The sequence below is a fragment of the Vigna umbellata genome, chromosome 1, assembly GCF_029865625.1.
Source record: "Vigna umbellata cultivar VRB3 chromosome 1, Vumbellata_1.0, whole genome shotgun sequence".
Classification (NCBI taxonomy): domain Eukaryota; kingdom Viridiplantae; phylum Streptophyta; class Magnoliopsida; order Fabales; family Fabaceae; genus Vigna; species Vigna umbellata.
The window spans coordinates 17,991,336-18,014,463 of NC_142165.1; the positions used below are offsets into that span (position 1 = coordinate 17,991,336).

General features: G+C 26.1%; 1 protein-coding gene across 1 annotated transcript; it reads left to right on the forward strand.

Annotated features, from left to right (window-relative positions):
• Positions 1–12,091: 12,091 nt before the first annotated feature.
• On the forward strand, positions 12,092–13,947 carry LOC124829509 (cyclin-D3-3-like). The gene is made up of 4 exons (XM_047303031.2): positions 12,092–12,733; positions 12,863–13,067; positions 13,184–13,314; positions 13,582–13,947. The coding sequence occupies exons 1-4, from the start codon at positions 12,266–12,268 to the stop codon at positions 13,834–13,836; spliced, it is 1,059 nt and encodes a 352-aa protein (XP_047158987.1). The 5' UTR covers positions 12,092–12,265; the 3' UTR covers positions 13,837–13,947.
• Positions 13,948–23,128: the final 9,181 nt, after the last annotated feature.

The window sequence follows — 23,128 nt, forward strand, 5'->3', positions numbered from 1 at the left end:
ATTTTTTGAAAAGTTGTGAATCAACTATGTTAACGTTTTAGTTCGTAAATTTTATTTTATTCATAACATAGTTAGGCCCCATAACACAGTTAGGGCACATAACATAGTCTATGATATGTTATCCTATATTTAATTTTGTCTCTTTTTTTATTCAACCTAATCACAATTTTTTTCTTCAAATTAAAATTGAATTTTTTTTTTATAAATGTTAGATTGATATTTTTATTAAAATTGACATTATTATTAAATATCTATGAAATTGTTTTTAAACCAACTATATTAATAATTTCATTTCAATATTTTAAATACTTATTTTTTTAAGTGAAACTTAAATTTATTTAATAAAAATAATAATATTTATAAATAATGTTTACAAATATTTTTATTAATTAAAATAATATTTTATATATCTAAACTTCTTTAATTAATAATTATATATGTAAATTTTTATATGTCTAAATTTTTTATTTATATTAATAAATTTAATAGTTTTTATATGCTTGAACTATTTTAATTAAAATTGGAACAAAACAACTACTTTATCTTAAATAAAAAATTGTTTAAAATTAATTTATTTAAATGAAATATAATAATATAATTAAAAATAGTTTAAAAATAATTTCAAAAATATGTAATAAAAATATCAATTTTAATAAAAATAATACTAAAACATTTATACCAAAAACAAATTTGGTGAGAAAAATATTATCTTTATTATAATAAAAATTAAAATTGAATTGAATAAAAATAAATAAATAAATTTATTAAATTGAATATAAGAAAACCACGTTTGATTCTAACTCGAATTGTGTACTAACAGTTTCACTTAATACGACACTGAACTAAATGGGCAAATAAAATATTAAAAACAAAAAACTACGAATTATACTAGAGGTATTTTTAAGACTGATAAAACAATATTAAACAAACCTAATTTTATTAATTTTCAAAAATTAAATCTATTAAGACTAAAAGAATTGAAAATCTACTTAAATTATTTTTATAAAAATTGGAATCAATAATTTCAATAAGGTTTGCATTTATAGACAAACAATTGGTGGGAATGGTAAATTTTTTTAATTATTGCAATCTCATCGCTAATTTGTTTGAACTAACGCAATCTCTAATTTTGTAGGGCACGAAGTGCAAGAGCCTAGTGAAACATGCTGCATTTAAGCAAATCAATACAATCTCCATCGTTCATTTTTAGAGGGCTCTGTAGGATTCATAATGATGGATACTGCTTTTTACAAAATCAGAGGAACATAGATGGTTCATTTTTTGGTGCAATCTGATTCGTTCATTTTACTGATTGTATCCCGACACTCCGTGGGAATCCTGACATACCAACATTGCTTTTTACAACTTCTATGATATCTGTATCGTTGGATTTTTCGGTGTAATCTAATTCCTTCATTCTTTTTGTACTAATATTTTCAATTTAAAAACAATAAACTCATTAAAAGTTATTACAAATTTAATATTTAAAGATAAATACAGTAATCATGACTATTTCGGGTGTCGGATTCACATTTTAACCTCTAACGGTAATTAATTAAAAAAGAAAATTATTCTGAAAATTGTTTGAATAAAGGTGACAGAGTGATGAATCAAGCTGATAACTTTAATTTTGATACCTTAACTTTATCTCTGAAAAGGAAAATGAATTCCATAGGTTTCTTCGTTGAAACACTGAATCCAATTTCTGTTGGTATGTGAAGAAATTGTGAAGAGAGAAGAATGGTGAAAAGTGGGTAAAAAGAAATGAGAAGAAAAGTGAGAAGAGAGCAATGTTTATAAAGGTCAACCCTTTGCTATGATTAAATTTCACTATTATTATGTATGTCATCTTATTTTATGATTACTCCAAAAACATTATCATTAAATCTCTCACTATGTTTTGTGGGGCCGGTCCAGACCGGACCCTACCGGACCGGAAGTCGATCGATGTGGACCAATATTTCACAACTCATATTTTCTCATCATCACATTTATTGAATTATATGTTTAATAGAAGATTATTGCTAATTTTATTTATTTATTATTGAATTATTTTAAAAAATAAACATTTAATTTTTTTTCTAATTCTACTTTATTTATTCTTTTCCACAAAACCAATTCCATTGTTAATATCATTAGCATAGTTGTGTTGTGGTAAGCCTTTTCGTCTTTCCAATTCCACCACTTTATCTTTTTTTTTAAGCCTACATACTTATATCTAAGGATGGCAACACGACGGGTCGGGTACGGATAGTGACTACCCGCAACCCGACCCGTCGGATAAACTTGTATTCGCTATCCGCGCTGGTATCCGTTTAAAAAATACCTGCGAGTATTTTAAAACCCGCGGGTACCCGCAAAAAAAATATTTAATACATTTTTAAAATAAAATTTAAATAAAATTACAAAAAGATATAATATAATATAAATTAAATTAAATATAAATTAAATTTTAATTTCAATTAAATTTAACCTAATAAAATATTATTTTATTTTATTTTTAATTAAATTTAATTAAAAGATATATAAATTATTAAGCTTTTTTAATTTTTTTGCGGGGTATCCGCGGGGCGGGTAGTATACTATCCGTATCCGACCCGTTTAGAAGCGGGTATTAAAATACCCGTTATCTGTTATCCGTTACCCGCGGATAGTAACTATCCGCCGCGGATTTTACCCGCGGATACTCGTATCCGCGGGTAAAATTGTCATCCTACTTACATTAACCATACAGATACAAAAATAAAGTATTTTTAAATATTTATTTATGCATAATTGTATTAGCACTAGTTAATAATTATTTTTTGGTGAATTAGTGAATAAAGTTAACAACATTATTCATGATTAGAGGATTTCCACAATGCAAACGGAACAAAAGTAGAGATTTTGGTTGTAGGTTTAATTTAGAACAATTTAAATGAAAATGATTGCTTAAACAACTTTAAGATGAGATTATATTATTTAGTTTTTCGTGTCAGACTTCTATCTAATTATTTATAAAATGTAAAATGAAATTGTTATTAAAGCAAAAATTAATTTATGTACATATTAAGAATTGTATTTTAAAAAGTTATACAGAAGAATATTTATATATATAAATTAATTTACTTTTTGAAGAATTTTTTTGTTTAAAGTGTCAAGATCATGGTGTGTGTTAGTGGGTATATTTATTAATAATGGAGTTTATTTGTTTTAGTTTAAATTAATATGTCGTGGTCATAGTGTAAGAAGTGGGTAGTTGAGTAAAAGTCTAATATTTAAAGGTTTTTAATAATTCTGGTATAAGAATTCCGTCACATGGCCTAGTGAAAAAGTGAGAAGTTATAATTCTTTAATTTGCTGCTTATGATCAATAGTCGACGTTTAGGAAAAACTTTCCTTAATCCACGGAATATTGGTGTTTTGAAGCCTAATGGAGTAGAGTTTGTCAAACTAATTTAGGAAAAAAGGCAAAGTATACTAAAGTTATAGGAACGGAAATTTTTTTATTGACTTGAATTATATAAATTATATTTTATGATCTTTATTTACAATAATTATTCTTTAGAAAATGAGATAAAAATATATTCAAATAAACAGAAAGGAGATAAAAGTATATTCATGGTCAGTGTCTCATTTTTCGAAGAATAATCATTTTCTTAGCTTGACTTTAAGTATTAAATTTTTTTTGTCAATAAATAACTTGTATATGTTTTCTCTTGGATCGTACATAAACTATTTAATTACAAAAACTATATAAATAATAACGGGTCTTGTGTATGATAATAAATAAGTTTTTAACTAATATTTGATATTGAATTTTCTTTTCTACAAGAAAGTTTTCTTCACTTTAAATTCTATGATTTTCTTCAATATGAGGTTCTACATTCCATTTTACTTGTTTATTTAAGAAACATTTTACATTTTTTTTTGAAATAATTCATTTTTTTATCTGGTAACCAATTATTTTATAGAGTTTTTAGCAAAAGAAACAGTACCCTCGATTATCATATATGATAATCGATTATCTCTCAATGCCTACTACAATAATCAATTATCAAATCTGATAATCAATTATTTCATAGGATTTTTCAGCAAAGATACATTTTTGACTAAAATAATCGATTATCACGTTAATAATTGATTATTCTTGTCAGTTTTTAATAGCTACATGATTTTTCAGATTTGGATTGCACCTAAAACTCATCCAAATAACCGAACTAGTATTCTTGACACTAGAATTTATTCAAAAGCATGTTTATAATCACAATTGAATATCATTTTAAACTTTTAGTTAGGAATTAGGTGCATGGCTCAAACCAATACTCTAAAACTCTCATACCAAACTTTACCAATTTCTCATCAGATTTTGGTGAACTAAGATGCTAAACAAATCTTAAAACCACTAATAAAAACCACCAACATACAATTCACTCAAACAACACTCCCTATAGAAATTCACCTGTCTAACATCACGTTTAGACCAAAACCAGTCAAGACCAAATAGTTAATCAAGTTCTAATTTGCAGATACTCGCACAACTAACCTTAAAATCATTTAAGAGGGTAATTACCACAAAATTTAACATTTTATACCACAATTTCTAAAGTAAAACAACCACACATTCAACAAAATTCACATTAGCAATTTCATATAGCAAATTATAAATTTCTAATCACATCATGCATGCAACAAAAGTTAACACATTAACAACAACAAAACTTGGTAGTGAGCTTCCCTTACCTGACATATGACCAAACCACTCTACATAACCAAAAAATCCCTAAATGCACAAGAAATCCTATATGCTCATACGAACCATAGAATCACGATTAAGATACACCATTAGAATAATTGATCAACAAAGACTCTAATTAAAGACTCAAAAGACAAATGTAAGTTGACTGAGACCCACATGCAACATATATAAGAAAAGACCAAAGAAAATGGTTGAAAACTCAACTTACTCAAACAGAGAAACTGAGCAGTCTAAATCGAAGAACTCACCGCAATAATCAATTTTATGGTCTCAATTCTTCAATCGAACGAGTAGAAAAGAATAACCCTTAAAAATAAATTAAAAAACTCTAGAAAAACAATTTTTAATGGAATAATGTATTTTAAAATAATGAAACTAATTAATAATAAAACTACTTATATTAAAACATTTAATATTAAAATAACTAAATCTCCCTATTTTTAAACCACTGTCACTTCAAAAATGTATTTTTCTTTGTTACGTTACTCATATTTCTGATTGTTTTAAGCTTATAATCGCTCTTGTGTTATTGGATTCCAGTAGATATAATTTATTATTGTCCTCATCAATTAAAATTATCTTCTCGTAACAAAATCTTGAAATAAATAATAAGAGAAGAAAGTCAGTGAACAATTTGAATCTTTAGTAACCTTTTATATAAAGATAAGAATATTGCTCAATCATGATACATATAAAACATAATTTAAACTATCAAGATTGCGGCTAAGCTAATAAAACTCTATTTAAAACCTAGTAGATGAGAAAGTTCAAAGAAAATAAAAATAAAATATACGAGACTATGAATTATAAAATAAATCTTTTTTACTTTTTTTTAAAGTAAAATTTAAAGTTTTATAATTTTAACTAACAAAATACTCTAATATATTTTGTATTAAAAAATATATCTTATTATAAAAAATTCAATATTTTATATAAAAAGAATCACACATTAAAACGTTCTCATTCAAGCACATTAAAATGTTTTGTCTTTTAATTTTAAAAATGTTTAAAAAAATATATTAAAGCACACATTTCATTATTATTTTTTGTAGAAGTAAAAAATATTAACAAGTGAAAAATAATGCTTTTATTTATCTGTGTTAAACAGAGGACATGGAGGCAAACTTTTGCCGGACTATTTTAGTTTAATATATAATTTTGACTTGAAACTGATACAGTTCTTTTTACATTGAATTAAATACACTTAAAAAAATTAAGATTAATGAAATTAGAAGAGAAAGAAATTTGAATTTATCATCTAAAAAATGTGTAGAAATTAAGAGGAAAGAAAAAAGGAGTAAGTTGCATTTGCAGGTGTATTACCTGTAAAAGTAACAGAGTAGCAGTGTAGGAAAGAAAAGAGAAGAAATGAGAATGTAATGTAATAATACTGTATGTATGCATAATGCATAGCCAGCTAATGCAGTGCATGCTACATTCTGGATTGTACCAGCTGCGCCTGCAGCTGCTGCTGCTGCAGCTGCAACAACTGCAACAGCAACAACAGCAGAAAGGATTTATGAGTCCCAATAAAGTAATTGATTTTGAATTATATTATGAAAGAAGGAAATGATGAACCACTTTCTGCTTCTTCACACTGTGGGGACTTTGACCACACTCAACTCTGAGTTCCTGTTTTTGTCTCTACAAACTCTTACATCTACTTGTACGGTTATATACCTCCTTTTTACATCTACAAACTCATCATTATCTTCTCATTACAACTCTATATTAACTCTTTACCTTTCCAACTAAACTCGTTTAGGTTAAGATTAGAAATGCTCATCATAAAACTAACAATTAACACTTCATATTTGTATCTATTGATTATTAAATAATAAATAGTAGTTAAGAGTATTTTAATATCTATTTATAAAATATAAATGTTATATTATTTGCATATATGGATATTTATGAAAAACAACAAAAATAAAAGTAAAATTTTAATTTATATTTTATTAAGTTAAATTTAATTAAAATTAAATTAAATTTATATTTTATTAAATTGAATTTAAATTTATATTATATTTTATATATTTTTTGAAATTTTATTTTAATTTTATTTAATTTTTTTTAAATACTTGAATGTGTTTGTGAATATTGATGAGTTTTAAAATATTAGTGAACATTTTTTAAATAGGTATTCGGACGGCTAGCACATGAGTAATAGGTGAAATTTTTTTGTTGCAATCAAGTAGTGGGTAGACACTATCTGTATTTAGTCTGACCCATTGTCATCCTTGTTTCTATTGGTATTCTCAAAATTTAAGAAAAGAAACAAAACCATAAATACAAATTTGATTAGAATAGACTCTATCCTATAATTTTGGTATTATATTTGTTAAAGAGTGAACTCAACTCCACAAAATCGGTTTGTAAGGTAAAGTTTGCACCTACTTTTATATATATATATATATATATATATATATATATATATATATATATATATATATTATAAATTGGTCTTATCTTTAGTTGATGTGAGACTTCCAACACATCCCCTCATACCAAGGTATAAACATCATCTCGAGCGTAAGATTAGACATAGGTGTCCGATAACGACCCCATAACGAGTGAAACAACATGTCCAACAAATAACAAATATCATTAGGATATGCTCTAATCATAGCTCTGATACCATGTTAAATATAATGAAAAACTATATATGCGATTAATCTCCCAATATACACATGGGGTCTTGTATTTATAATAGAAGAAATATGGACTAAGTTCAAAATACAAATAAGAAATAATAACAAATTAACTAAAGATAAAAGATAAATATAAAATAAAGATAATATATCTAACAATATTAATAAATGAATTTTAAGTTTAATTTAATTTTATAAAACTAATTTATATAATAAGATTTATATATTTTAAATTAATGATATAAAACTTTCAACAATTTCTATTTTTTGAAACTTAGCATGCTAAAATTAAGGAAATCCTATGAAAACAAAGTAAAAGTTGAAGAGCATGTTCCACAATTGAAACAAGTTGGTCCATGTTGAAGGAGGACAACCTAAGTTAGGTGCTAAAGTGTGGTGTGTGTAAGAGAATTGAGAAAAAGTAGTTTGTTGCAACTATGGTGTTGGCTGGAAACCACCACACAAACAGCTTAGCTTCCAAAATGCACAACCACCACACTATCATCGCCTTAGATTGATTTTAATCTTATATCTCTTTCGTTCCAAATCACATCTTATTGCATGCACTTACTGTCAACATATAAGACAGGAGAAAACATATAATATTGAAGATTATAAAAGATATAGAATAAAAATAAAGAGATTTGTCATTTAATGAAAGTAATTAGTGATGAATATTAACACTAATCTATAAGAGATAAAAAATAATTTATTGGTAGTTATAGCAACCTCTTCTCTTCTATTCTCTCTGCATTTCTTTCTTTCTTTGCACAGCTTGCCCCCACTTTGTTTATTGGAGATTGAGCCTTTAAAAAGATGTAAAAGATTTCGAAACAAGAAAAAATATATAAAAGAGAAAGCAACCTATCATCTCAGAAAATTAACTACACGCATGCTTCTGAATTTCCACTCTGCTACAAACCTTTTTCCTTTCTCTATAATTTCTTTTTTATTTTATTTATGTTTATCAGAAAATAATTTCTCATCTCATATACCCAATTGGAAAAATAAATTATTCTCGTAAATTGAAATCTTATATTTAAGTAATAATTAGAACCCTTTTGATTCTATTATTAGATTCATTGACTCGACTTTCAATTGTTTGTAATTCATGAGAGAGACTTATAAATATCAAGAATTTAGGTTATGTTTGATTCTTTTACCAGAGAAGTTTGTATGTGTTTTGGTGAACAAATATTGTTTATTGAATAAGCTATTGTCATATAAATAAAGTTAAATTATTTTTATGTAAATTATAAGCTATTTAAGCTCACCCAAATTCACTCTGAAATAAAGGAAATTTTAAATTTAATATAATTATTTTATCAGTTGATTAATCTATACATATATTTAAGAATGAATACTTTTATGAAAGAAGAATTTATCCTTCTTTTCAAACGCTATTGATCTAGACGAGTTAGAGCGAATAAGCTGAATTTTATTTTAATCAAGCTTAGGCTATGTTTGGAAGACTTTTTGATAAACACTTATAGTAGAAAAGTAAAACAATTTCAAGAAATCTTAATTATTTTATACACAATCTAATTCACAAAAATTGTTTTTGTATTAATTTCTGTAAAAAATATATTTTAACTTATGCATAGATTAAATTTTATTTATTCAATAAGTATTTTTGAAGAAAAAAACTTTATATTCAAGATTCTTATACACTTCGATATTGATAAATTTGGCGTCTCCTTCCTAAAAACATTATTATATACTTTAAATTTAAGACAAACTAAATTCACGTACTTTTAACCAAATTTACCAATATAAAAGTACAAGGGTGGTGACCACATTTAATCCAAAGTATAAAGCTTATCATCATATTTTTGTTATTATTTTTTCTATTTATTTATTAAAAAAACTTTCCAAATAGTAAATTAAAGACATACTTTGTAAAAGGATTTGTGTATAAAATCGTAATTTGGATAGACATTTAAAAACATGCTTTGGTAATTATTTCCCTTAAACGAATTTAAATCCTAAATAACTGCTTTAATAAATAATTGAATCAATAGGCCAAAATTATTTAATATTTATATATTATGGTGATGATAATAATAATAATAATAAATTTTATATTATAGAGACTAACGAGATATAAAAAATTTCACAAAAAAATATTTAAAATTTAATTACAGTGCATGTAAAAGTTTCTTTAAAAACTGTCGTCTAATAATAGTTGTAGTTTGCATCATACATTTGTAAGTTTTAATTAATTAAGATTTATTTTAGTACAAAATATTTAAATACATAAAAATAATCTCTGAATTTAATTATTTATTTATGCTATCTTATTCAATGATATAACGTGACAGTAAGTGAAACCTTTTTTATGTTTCTTGAAATATTTTATTTTTACAGTATATAATAAAGTAAATTTAAATAAGAAAACTGATTCATTTGCCTCAGTGTTGTTCGTTTTGCATGACAAAGAATTTCCCTGTCAATACCGTTTAGTTTAATAGTAATTTGATTGCCAAATTATTTTGAAGACTGAAAAAAAACAGTTTTCTATTCATAATTTTGGCTTCTTTCTCTCTTTAATTTTAGTCTTTACATTTTAGAAATTCACATTCCTCAATTTTCTATACATGTTATTTTTTTTTATTATTTAGTAAAATTAAAACTCTAGACTTAAGATATTCATTTAAAGTACATTGAAAAAAAATTTAATTTCAAGTTATATACCAAAATAAATGACAAATCGATAATAATAAAAAAGTGTAATAAAATCATTTCATTCATAAAAAATCATCTCATTCATAAAAAATATAAGAGGAATATTAAACAAATTCATAAATCATGTATATTTAATTTTTTAGTGAATAATATTTTAGAGAGATAAACTATGTTTTAGATAAAAAAATGAGTTTAAAAATTTCTATTTATATTATTGATTTATTTAAAAATAAATTATTGGGTTAAATATGTTTTTAGTTCCTAAACTATTGGCCGTTTCTGGTTTTCGTCCCTCTTCCAAAGTAAGGTACAATTTGGTCCTCATTCTTTAGAAAAAAGTTCGTTTTAGTCCTTAAAATTTTGTTTTTAGTCCTCGTTTTAGTCCTCAAAACGTTCGTTTTTTCGACTAAAACAAACGTTTTTTAAAGATTGAGGACTAAATTATACCTTACTTTGGAAGAGGGACGAAAACCAAAAACGATCAATAGTTTAGAGACTAAAAACATATTTAACCCTAAATTATTTTATCTTATTATTTTAATATATTTATTTACTATAATATTTTATTTTATAGATTCTTAAATATAAAATTTTATTTTATTTTTATATGTAATGCATTATTTTATACTAAGATATAATATTTCAAAAAAAATTATAAATGATCCCATTTAACGAATAAATTCATATTAAAATGTAAGTTTAACACTAACTTGATAACATAAAACCTATTTTCAAAATGAATATAATCTCATTTATATAATATAATGATTAGAGTGATAGTTTGACAGAAATTCGGAGTACGTAATGTTATGGTTCCATCGTCTCTGAGTTGTTATTTTTTCCAATGGCCTTATCATCCTATCACACAGACACCTCTCTATCGTACCAAAACTGTTTTACCTTTTATTTTATTTTTCTCATATTTAACAAATCAGTAAAATATGTAAAAATTGTAAATATTATGAAAACATATACACAAAATAAGTAATAAAATATGTTTTGAAAATATAAAATTCAAAATGTTCTGTGCTTCTAATGAAAGGATATTATACTGCAGACATATGAACACGAGTACAGTTTTTTCTGAGGCCAATTTACTTTCAGTTTCTCACTGGAAAAAATTTCAATCTACACAGACCTGAGTACAGATTTTATATCTAGTTCAAGTGATCTAAAACACCTTTTATTAAAAACAAAACATAAAAATAAAATAATATATTGCGTTGAATTCATTTTCATATCTGAAGTCATTATTAATCTATTTTGTTAGAGACTAATAGTAAGAACTATAGTTCATCTGACAATTTTTAAATAAAAAAACAGAAATCTAAAATCGAAATAAATAGAAAAATTTATATGGAGCAAAATAAAGATTATGTATAAAATATAATTCAATATGTATACTCATACATTAATATATGTTTACGTAAAATTAAAAATGAGTTTTCCACATTTGTATTTTTATTTAAATATTTATGCACACATATTAGCGTTTTTTGTAAATGTTTTCAAAGATTAAAAGTAATTAAAAACGTAATACTATAAGTTATGCACAATGTATATTTCAATGTTTATGCAGTACACGAGTTATTACACTATAGTTGCGTTGTGAAATGACGAGGTGACAATTAAGCAAGAAAAAAAAACCAATTTCGAGTTTTTTTTTTTAACTTCATACTAGTATAAATTATTTATCATAAAAGATTAATGACACAATTTAGCTAAGATATGACTGTAAAAAGGGAAAAAATGACCTATTGATATAGTTTTCTCACCTTTGTCAACATATTATCCATTTTATAATGTCTCATACTTTAAGAAATAAACTTGATAGTTGTTTTCACTTTTTTAATATCTATTTTTAATAGATTGATAATGTGAATATTTTTCCTGTAATTATGCATGATTATTAAACTTAACTTTTTGTTATAAAGAAGAATTTGAAGGAAAAGAAATTAAAAAAAAAAAAGTTGTCCAAAAGAAAGCCCATCATCAATAAATAAAATAAGAAGGGCCTTTAGTTTATGGTATCACTCACTGCCTCTTCCTTTTTCCTTCTTTTTCCTTTCTCTTCTCTCAAACACAGAAAACCTCTCCAATGTCAAATCCATCAACCCACATCACAGAGACACCTCTACAATGAACCAACATCTTCACCACCACCGCCGGACGACCTCTTCTTAGAACAAACATGTCTCACCATTACCCAAAACCCCTTCTAGACACTCTATTCTGCTTAGAGGACAACATTCATTTGGAGGAAGAAAAACAAAGAGAAGAAGATGATTACATCGGCAAAACCTCAAAACCAAACTTCTCCGATGTGGTCCTTTCAGAACAAGACCTCTTCTGGGACACCCAGGAGCTCTCTTCTCTTCTCGCCAAAGAAAGCCTTAACAACCTTTCCATCTCTCTCCCGAACAACCCTTCTCTGGCTTCTTCTCGCGGAGAAGCCGTGGACTGGATTCTCAAACTGAATCTTCACCATTCCTTTTCTACCCTCACAGCGCTTCTCGCAGTTAACTACCTCGACAGGTTCCTCTTCACCCTCAGATTCCAGAACGACAAGCCGTGGCTCACGCAACTCGTTGCAGTGGCGTGCCTCTCTCTTGCAGCCAAAGTTGAAGAGACCCACGTGCCCCTTTTCGTGGACCTCCAAGTATGTCTCTTGATCTTATCTATGTATGAACTGTTTTGTTCGTGTTTCTGATCAATGCCGGATCTTCGATACTAGATTTTGATCGATGGTTCTAACTTGGTTCTGATGCTTTTTCTCTTGATCGTGAAGGTGGGGGAGAGTAAGAAGTACCTTTTTGAAGCGAAAACGGTTAAGAGAATGGAAATCTTGGTCCTTTCCACACTCGGATGGAAGATGAACCCGGTAACACCTCTCTCGTTCCTTGATTACATCACGAGAAAACTCGGCTTAAAGGGTCATCTCTGCTTGGAGTTTCTCAGAAGATGTGAAACCGTTCTTCTCTCTGTCTTTGCAGGTAACTGACTAACTAACTTACTTCCAACCAGATCTTATCCTTTCTTCCGTTGTTTCATTGTCCGATTCACATTCTCAACCTTTGTTGTTATTGATGTTTGATCTTTTATGTTGCAGACTCGAGATTTATGAGTTTTCTTCCTTCTGTATTGGCAACTGCGACGGCGTTGCGCGTGGTGAGTGTTGTGGAGCCTGGTTTGGGAGAGGAATACCAAGATCAGCTCTTGGGTATTCTCGGAATCGACAAGGTTGTTGGCGTTGTCTTAAACACCAATGTGTTGTTTTCTGATTATAAATCATGGAAAACGGAAATGTTTTACGCTTTTCATGGCTAATAGTCAAAGACAGTAGAACATCTCCACCTGCATAACTCATTTATTGTGGACCCTACAATACCTAGCCACAATATTTTTATATCGACACTCTTAATCTCAATTAATTAATAACCATATTAGGAGCAGTGATTATTATTACCTTTGTCGGATTAATTAAAATATGGAAGTTATGTGTTGCAGGAGAAGGTGAAAGAATGCTATAAGGTGATGATGGAGATTGTGTCAGGGAAGAGTGAAGAGGGTAAAAGAGGGAATTTGAAGAAAAGGAAGTTTGAGTGCATTCAGTGTAGCCGAAACGACGTGATGGAAGGGTCGTTTAGCTGTGATAGTTCGTGTGATTCTTGGGAGTTAGGTGCGTCATTGAAGAAAAGTAGGAGCCAAGATCAGCTTCTATTGAAGCATTCAAACTCAGATTTTCTCACCATTCCTCGCTAGCTATTATTATTCTCTTCCTTCATTTCAACTTTCATCGTTTTACTTTTGTCTTCTGTGAAACCAAAAACATTATAGTCATATATTCTATTCTATTCTCTCATGTTGTCATAATTCTTTGTCTCAGTTAAAACTACTTTCCTTGTTTTTATTCACCAGTAATAAATTTATCCTTCGTGGATGACCAGAGGTTGTTCACCATTCCATTACAAACTATTATATATACAATATTCATTCATTTTTATAATCATTTATTTTGAGATTTATATTTATAAAAATAATAACAGTAATTTTAAATTATTTTACATTTTTTTTAACTCTTTTTGCTATGGATACAAGACCAACAGAGGTACAGGCTGTCAAAAAACTAATAAATGGAAATATTTCTTCTGGTTTTTCCATTTTAATAAGTACTTTTTTGAGAAAAATATTGTCTTACTTTAACAAATGTTATACACAAATATAATTATTAAAATATAAAAAGCGTTAATTTTTTTATGTATGAACAAGGCCAAAAGAGGCACAGGCTGTCAAAAAACTAATAGATGAAAATATTGCGTCTGGGTTTTTCATTTTAGTAAAGTATTTTTGTAAGAAAAATATTTTCTTATTTTAAGTGCTATAATAACAAATGTTAAACACAAATATAGCGTTACTTTTTATATGTATGAATTAAAAATTAGAACAATGATAAATTCTATTAATATTATTATAGCATCTGCTTATGATACTAATTAAAATATTGGATAAAATAGGTCTGACAATTACTTTTGTTAATAACAAAATTAGGAAAAAGTAAGAGGCTTACTTATTGGGCCCTACATCATATGAAATTATGAGATTAATTTCAAAATTTAAATAGATAGCTTAGGAAAAAGGAAATGATTTCTCAAATTATAGATATAAAATTTATTATTTAATGTATATTGTTTAAAGGGTTAAATATGTTTTTAGTCCCTAAACTATGGCCGTTTCTAGTTTTCGTCCCGGTTTCAAAGTAAGGTACAATTTGGTCCTCATTCTTTTTTAAACGTTCGTTTTAGTCCTCGAAAACTAAACAACACTGTTTAAAACCAAAATTCCGAGGACTAAAGCGAACGTTTCGAAAAGAATGAGGACTAAATTGTACCTTACTTTGAAAGAGGCACGAAAATCAGAAACAACCAATAGTTTAGGGACTAAAAACATATTTAATCCTTGTTTAAATAGTTGAAAATGTTTTATATTTCATAATATATATCTTAACTATTGGTTTGCAGAACCTTAAAAGTTAAGCTTGGAAATATTCATCTACCGACTGAAAATATCAAAGTAATTTTTGCTTTTACTTCTAATCATATAAGTAGATATTTACTATTAAATTTACAAATAACTATGAATTAGTGAATGATGAAGTGTCACAGAACATGAACTCTTCCTACAGGTCAACACTCCCATTAATACTCCTTCATTCAAATCTTATTTTTTCATATAATCTGCACTTGGACATTGTGTTTCTTCCCTCCTTCAAAACTAATAATTATTAATTATTTTTTTCACCAGATCGATTCGTATCCAATATAATTATTGAATTATTTTTTTATAACATATTTATTAAATTGATTTTTTATCACATTATTAAATTGATTTTTTATAACATTATCAAATTATTTTTTTATTACATAATTATTAAATTGATTTTTTATAACATGATTATTGAATTAATTTTTATATAATTTAATCATTAAATTAATTTTATATAATAGTTACTTAAATTGTTTTTGTAAAGAACTATTAAATATTTAAGAGTAGAAGTGATGTAGTTAGTGAAATATGAATATTTTATTATTTAAAAATAAAATTTATAATAAAAACATCTAACTTAAATTTTATTTCATAAAATTAAAGTAATTTATTTTTACCTTTTTTGTTTTGTGATCTTATAAATCTTGGTGAAGAACAAAATAAGTTTATCCATTCATAATTTCTTTTTAAGTAAGTTCCTTATTTTTTTTTATCTTTTTTAGGGTTTTGAAATAGTTTTGCAAAAGAGTTTCAAGTTTTGCATGTGTTCATTTTAGGACAAAGATAAATCTTTGTTAGTCTAGATCATGTTATTGATAAAAAAGATTTATTTACATAGTTTAATTTCCTTTTTTTTTTGAGAGAGAGTAGTGCAGCTAAGAATTTAAATTTTAATAAACAAACCTTAATAAGTACGAGAAACTAGTTAAGTTACACGTTAATATCTTAGGATAAATAATCTTGATTTAAAGGTGATGTGATCACAATATTTTATTTTATGATAGAATTGTTGTTTCAATATTTTAACCTTTTTTAAATATTTTTATGAATGTTGATGATATGTTATGTATTTTAGTATTATTTATAATTGTTAACATAAAGCAATATGTTTTAATCTTTTATACGAATGAATCAATTGCTTTAAGCTCAGGACTCTATAACTATCTAGAACCGTAGATGTATTCTTAGCATCTAAAAGCATAAGAAGAACTAGTTGAACCACAATTTGAAACTAATTCTCACTCAATCCCAAACTAGTGAAATGAGACGAGTGATTAATTCATGCAACAACATAAAAAAACTAATTCACAAACATGTAAAAAAGGACATACTTAGATTAATAAAACAGTATCAATACAAGAGAGTGCAAAGGGTTACATCAAACCTCAACACAAGAGAGTTTAAATCTTAATGATAGTTGTAAATATTACATACCTTGGAGTAGCAATAACTCTCTTATGCTCTCCAAAAAGATATATAATAAAGAGAAAAACCTTTACAAAGCTCTTGGACTAGTCTAAATTTTCTCTCCAAGAGTCTCTCTAAAAAGTTATGCAAAAAGGTTGTCTAAAATAGACGTGTAACTTGTTTTTATAAACTGCTCAAGGCGGTGCGCATTTGCAGTCTTATGCTTCAACATCAAAGGTTTCCCTTTCATGTGGGTTTACTTTACACCCGAGCCTTATGCTCTTATGCTTAGCTTATGAGGTAACTTATCTAGGAAAGAGTCTTCAAGGCTCAGCCACAAGTATGGTGCTTGAAGTTTTCTCTCATAAGAGTTTGTTCTTGTTATAATATATTAATATTATATTATTGCAAAAGTTAATGTGTGGTTTAAAAACATTAAATGGTGAGCTTTAATGTTTGGAACGTACGTTCATTTTCTTTCAACGTGCAAATTTGTTTTAATTAAATCATTTATGGTTTTTTAATTTCTTTTATTTTCTTGATTCTTTCTACCTCTATAAATAGGGAGTTCCTCCTCCATTCCAAGACACACCAAATTCAGTCTTTCTCATTCTTCTTTTTTCTGAATTTCATTATTTAGTTCTTTCTCTCTTCTAAAAATATTTTGAGTTATTCTTATACTCTGTTTAGAGTTCCTTGTTAGTTCTGAGATCCTCAGACATTCTGAGAAGTTCCTGTTGTACCTGGGGGACTTGCGCAACACACCGGATAAGTCCTTAAGGACAGTGACTCTACAAGCCTCAGGAAATACTATTTTGTCAGCTTTTCCAACAGTTCTTTATGGCTCAGCATTATTTCTACTACTCAGTCACATAGACTTCGTTTAGTCTAGTTTTGTAATATTTTTAGTCAAATCTTTTATGACCAATCAAATCAAAGTATTACCATTTTTTTATTACTTATTTACTAAATTAGCTTTTATATAACACAACTTTTATACAATTAATCATTAAATTAATTTTCATATAAATTGATTTTTGAATAAAAGTCTAAATTGGTATATAACATTAATTATTAAGATTTTTGCTACTTACTTAGATTACATTTAAAAATAATATGTACTTAAATTTGTTAATAATTTTATTATTCTAGAAAATAGTAATTTAATTTTTTAATTCTTATAGTGATTTCAGTTGAATTAAAAACATTTTCTTGGTAATTATGATTTTAGCTTCTCGAAAAAATTCCAAACTAACCAGCAAGTTTTATTTTTTGGATTGCCTATATAACTAATTTAGCATTTTAAGGACCAAGATAAGATACTATTCATATATCCTAAATAATAATGGAGGGTTGTTTATTATTTTGGACAAAATAAACGAGCAAACATTAAATAAAACGTTGAAACTTGTATTTAATCAAATGACGACAATTTAAAATAAAGTATAAAACTGATCATTGTTTTATCGAAATATGTCATTTTTTTTACTCCTCAAGATTATGGCACTGTACATGATAACTAAACTTAGGAGCTGATTATGTGATTAATTATCAATTTGCAGTATAATCGTACTTAAAACTCTTTTACTACAATTTAAAGATAGTAGCAATGTGAACATTAGAGTATATCTATTGTAAGAATTATTATATATGATTGTAATTTATTTTTTGTGGATTGTGTTATGTTACATTACTTTTATTGTAATTTTTATTCCAGTGCAAATGTTTTATAAGATCTAAATTCTCAATAATATTCTATTTAGTTGTGGATCTAAACATATTTTTTCAAGACAAAAAAATAATTTTTTAATATTATGATCCCCTATTCAAAATCTTGGATGTTATTTAAGATCAAAGTCTTGTTTTTCAAATCATGTCATCATATTTCAAAAGAGAGAATTTATAAGATTCAAGTCTTAATTTTATTACTTAGTATATATGTATGATTGTGCAAATAGATACGCTCAATTTTTTTTTCTCTTTTTCTTATATAACTCTCAAATAAGATATCTTATTTAAAAAAAAAAAAACTGAAAGAAGATATTGATTTTTTTTATTAATTTTTTAGATTATAGATTTGTCCCCGTTCTCAAATATTTATTAAATTTACTGGTAATAAACATTCTAAAAATATAATAATTTTTCGATGAATATTCATTTATCATAAGTTTTTTTTTTCACTGATTAGAATTCAAAAGTTTACTTTTTAAAAGGAATTGGAGCTCATTTTTAAAATATTGGTTACTCATTGAATAGATAAAATATCATTTAATTAACATAGTACTTTTTTTTCCTTCTAATATATATTTTTTATTGTGTTAATAACTAATTTGTATGGAAAAACTTGACTGACCCTTTTCATTTAGGTATCTTCTTCCTATCAATATATATATATATATATATATATATATATATATATATATATATATATATATTATTTATTTATTAATTCGTAATATTTAAAGCTCTATGAAAGTAACACATTAAGAGATTCAAATCTAGTTAACTCTGATAAATATTATATTTGTAAAAACAAATTTGTAACTTAGTTGAAAACTTATGATCTACACTTAAAGTTGTAAAGTTTAATTACTCACTCATTTACTCCAACAGTTATACAAATTTTATCTTCTAAATTATTTTATTACCTATCGACACTTTATAACTTTTTTTACAATTCATGTAGATTCTGTTTTTAATCTGTTAGTTTTTACTGTCTAAACTTAAGGATTAAATGAACTAAAGAATAAAGTTTATTCTACCATTTGAATCAAATTGTTAGTTAAACCATTTATAATTTAACTTAAAATCTATAAATTACTCAAAGTTTAAAAAAAAATTATAAGATTAAAAATATTTGATAAGATGGTTTTTTTTAATAATTTTTTGAATGATAGAAAAACACCTAATTTAAATGTGAAATGTATATGAAAATTAAGATATGTTAGGGATGTTGATTTTAAACTCAACTCAATTTAATCTGTTATAGAATAAGTGACAAATTTTATATACTGACTGGAGATTTAATTTAACAAAAATTAGTAAATAAAGATAACAATAACAACTACTATTTAATATAGTTTATTACTTTATTAATTAAATATATATTTTAAAATATTAAATCATTTAATTTTTTAAATATGAAATAATATTCTATTTATAGAATTTAAAAATGTATTTTAGAATTTTAATTCAATCCCATCAAAGATGTATTGAATTATTTTAAGTTGAACTAATTCAACTTAGGCTTTTTATTAAATTGGATGATCAAAGCTGTCAAAATAGGTTTGAGCCGAGTTTAAGTCGCATGACCCGTTTTAACATCTCTAATCAAATTCTTTCAATTTCACCCACTTACATGGATCTATTTTTTTTTATTATGAGTTTGTGAGTCATCTCAACTCACCATCAATAGAACATGGGTGAGCTGAACAATTAAAAATTGTAATTTTTTTTTTTAACTAATCATTAGGTCAAATTAATTTATTAACTTTCTCCACTCTCACAACTCTAAATAAAAGTACAAAAATTTAACCTTTTGTTTTCATATAAGAAAAACATGAAAAGATGTATCAATGTACCAAGTATTAGGCACTTCCAAGAATACAGTGTGCACAAAAATAGTAAATTGACTTTTGTAATGCTGATTATTTAATGAGTTTCAATTCATGAAGTAATCTCATTTATCACGGATTTAATTTGGATTAAAATAAAAATAATTGGTTTTTCAAAAATAGGTTAAGTTAATTGGTCTCAATTCACTTAATTCATAAGTTAATTAAATAGGTTCAAGTAGAGTTAAAAATAGAGTAATTCATCAACAACAATTTTTTATTAATTTTGTATTATTTTGACACAAAAATTTGTTATAAGTATTTACTACTTTAATTATGTAGATTGATAATTTGATATTTTTAAATACTGAAATGTTGTTCATACTTGAATATATTTTAGATTTAATTTATTTATTTGTTAATTTATGAAGTTAGGTAGGTTAATACTTTAATTTTTAACTATCACTTTTTAGAATAATGTTAGGTAAAATAAGTGAACACCGATTTGAAACTAGGAAAGACTCTTCATATTTCGTTTGGAAAAAAAAGTATTGATGTCACATTAAAAAAAATGAGAAGGTGAATTATAAGTTATGGAGTTGATTAGCATCTATGATAAGATCAAAATTGACTTCTTTCAAGGGAGAACCCCACAAAATTCTCACAGAGAAAAAAAAAACTTCATTTTCTAACAAAATTTGTATGTTGTATTTGTGTTACAAGTGTAACCTTTTTATAGGATAAATTACACCAGACCATCTACCTTCCACATTAATTCTCAATAACTAATATTTAATTTTTGTTAATGATGAATGATTATTTTTTATATTTATTTGAAAAATAAAAATTACAAGAAAATTCAAAAGACTTATAAAAATCATATTCATCCCTTATTCTTCATGTACATTCGTCCTCGAATATCATGAATACACGTTTTCAAGATAAACATATAATAACAGGGTTATAGGTTATTCTTTTATTAGTTTTTCAATTCAAAATTAGGGTATGTGTATACGTTATTAATAGATTGAGACCAAATAATAGGTTACAACATATCATTAAAAGCTCTTCCTTTGAGAGGTTGAATGGAAAAATAAATATTTGCATAAAAAACACCATATTTATCATTATATTTTCCTTCATCTTTAAATTATTTTTCTTTCAACTCCTTTTAAATTTCTTTCTCTTCAATCTCTTTCTCCCTTAACTCCTTCTCTTTAATCTCTCTCTCTCTCTCTCTCTCTCTCTCTCTCTCTCTCTCTTAATAAAACAGTTTTAAATGACTCAATCTACTAGCAATCTAACTCGTGATGAATATATAGATTCAAGCTATAAATTTTTTAACTAAAAAAAAGTAAGTTGAACTGACATGATTCGTTTAATTCAACCTATCATTGACCAAACTACATGAGCTGAATGAACCCACTTTAAATTCATAATATTAATATATGAAGTAATAATTTCCAGCAAAATTTAACTAGTCAGTTTTAATAAAAGAAAGGTTTATGAATAACAAGTTATTAGTATAATAAATATATAAATAAGACTGGGATAGTCTTAGAAGCATCTGAAAAAAGGAAAAGGAAAAAGAAAAGAAAACCTCCCCTGTCCCTAAAAAGAAGAAAACGATGAATTTGTTTTCTGAAAAATGCTTTGAATAGTGCGCATCTTTTTTGGAATTAAAGATTTAAAAAAAAAAGATTTGAAAAACTCCTTCAAAACAAAAAGATTAGTTTTTATTTATTTTTTAAATATTGGCATGGTTGTGTTCCTAACATGGTAGTGTTTTAAGAGGTGGTGAAGGATGGGTGCAATAGAAAAAGTAAAAAAGTGAAAAGCCAATGATAGGCTGGTATTGAAATTGAATGTATAAGATTTTTGACCCCTTTACGATGAAAAGAAGTAATAATGAAGGAGGAGAATGGAAGTTGTAGTAGCATTACTAGCTGCGGCTACCATCATACCCTCAATTATCACGCTTTTTCCAGTCAACACCACCATACGCATGCCATTATATTTAAGTTACTTACTCAGATAATTATGTATTTATATGCTGTTTATTGGCTCAACTATTAGGAAAATCCCTTTTGAATAAAAAATTAGTGAAAAAAAAAGTACATCACTTTTATTTGTCATCCCATATTCTATTTTCCCTCCTCACGTAGACATCCATAGTCAAGATGATGAAGTTCAATCTTGTAAATTAATTGTTCAAAAGTTTTTTTTTTGACAAAAACTTTGTAAATCAATCTGTCAAATTTTCACATGAACAAATTATTTTGGTAACAATCTTTTGTTGTTGATTCTATTTTTCCTTAAAATAGATAATACATGTTGAACTATAGACCTTAACTAAAAATATTCACCACTTACCTTATATAATGCTAAGTTACACATGATTTAACAATGTTGTTCTTATAATTTGTTTCACAGAACACCATGAAATCTTTGTGCCACCTTATGTAAACAACTATCATTTTTTTTGTGATAAACCATTATGAGGATCTAATAAATAATAGGCATATACATAGCCCATTAGATTTGATTTTGAATCATTTGGATAAAGTGAACTCGTATTCATAGTATTCTTAAGATAACGAAGTATATGTTTTACTTTAGTGTAATATTTTCTTGTAGATAAAGAACTATATATCGCTTAACAAATTTACAGCAAATGCTATATCAGATCAAGTATAATTAGCAAGATATATTAGCGCTCCTATAACACCAAGATATGGTACTTATCCATTAAGAAGTTCTTCATCATTTTATTGAGGTCTAAAAGAGCCTTTATCAACATTTAATGACCTCACAACCATTAGGTTGCATAATGGATGTGACTTATCCATATATCCCTCTTGATATACATAAACACCTCTTTTTAAATATGTAATTTGTTTTCCCTAACAAAATTTTTCCCTTCTAAAAATCCTTCATCTCAAATTCTTTATTTAAGCAATCAGCTTCATTTACATATACAACAATTATGAACAATTCATTTTTTGAATTTTTCATATAAATAAAAGCACAAATAGGATAATTTCTATACC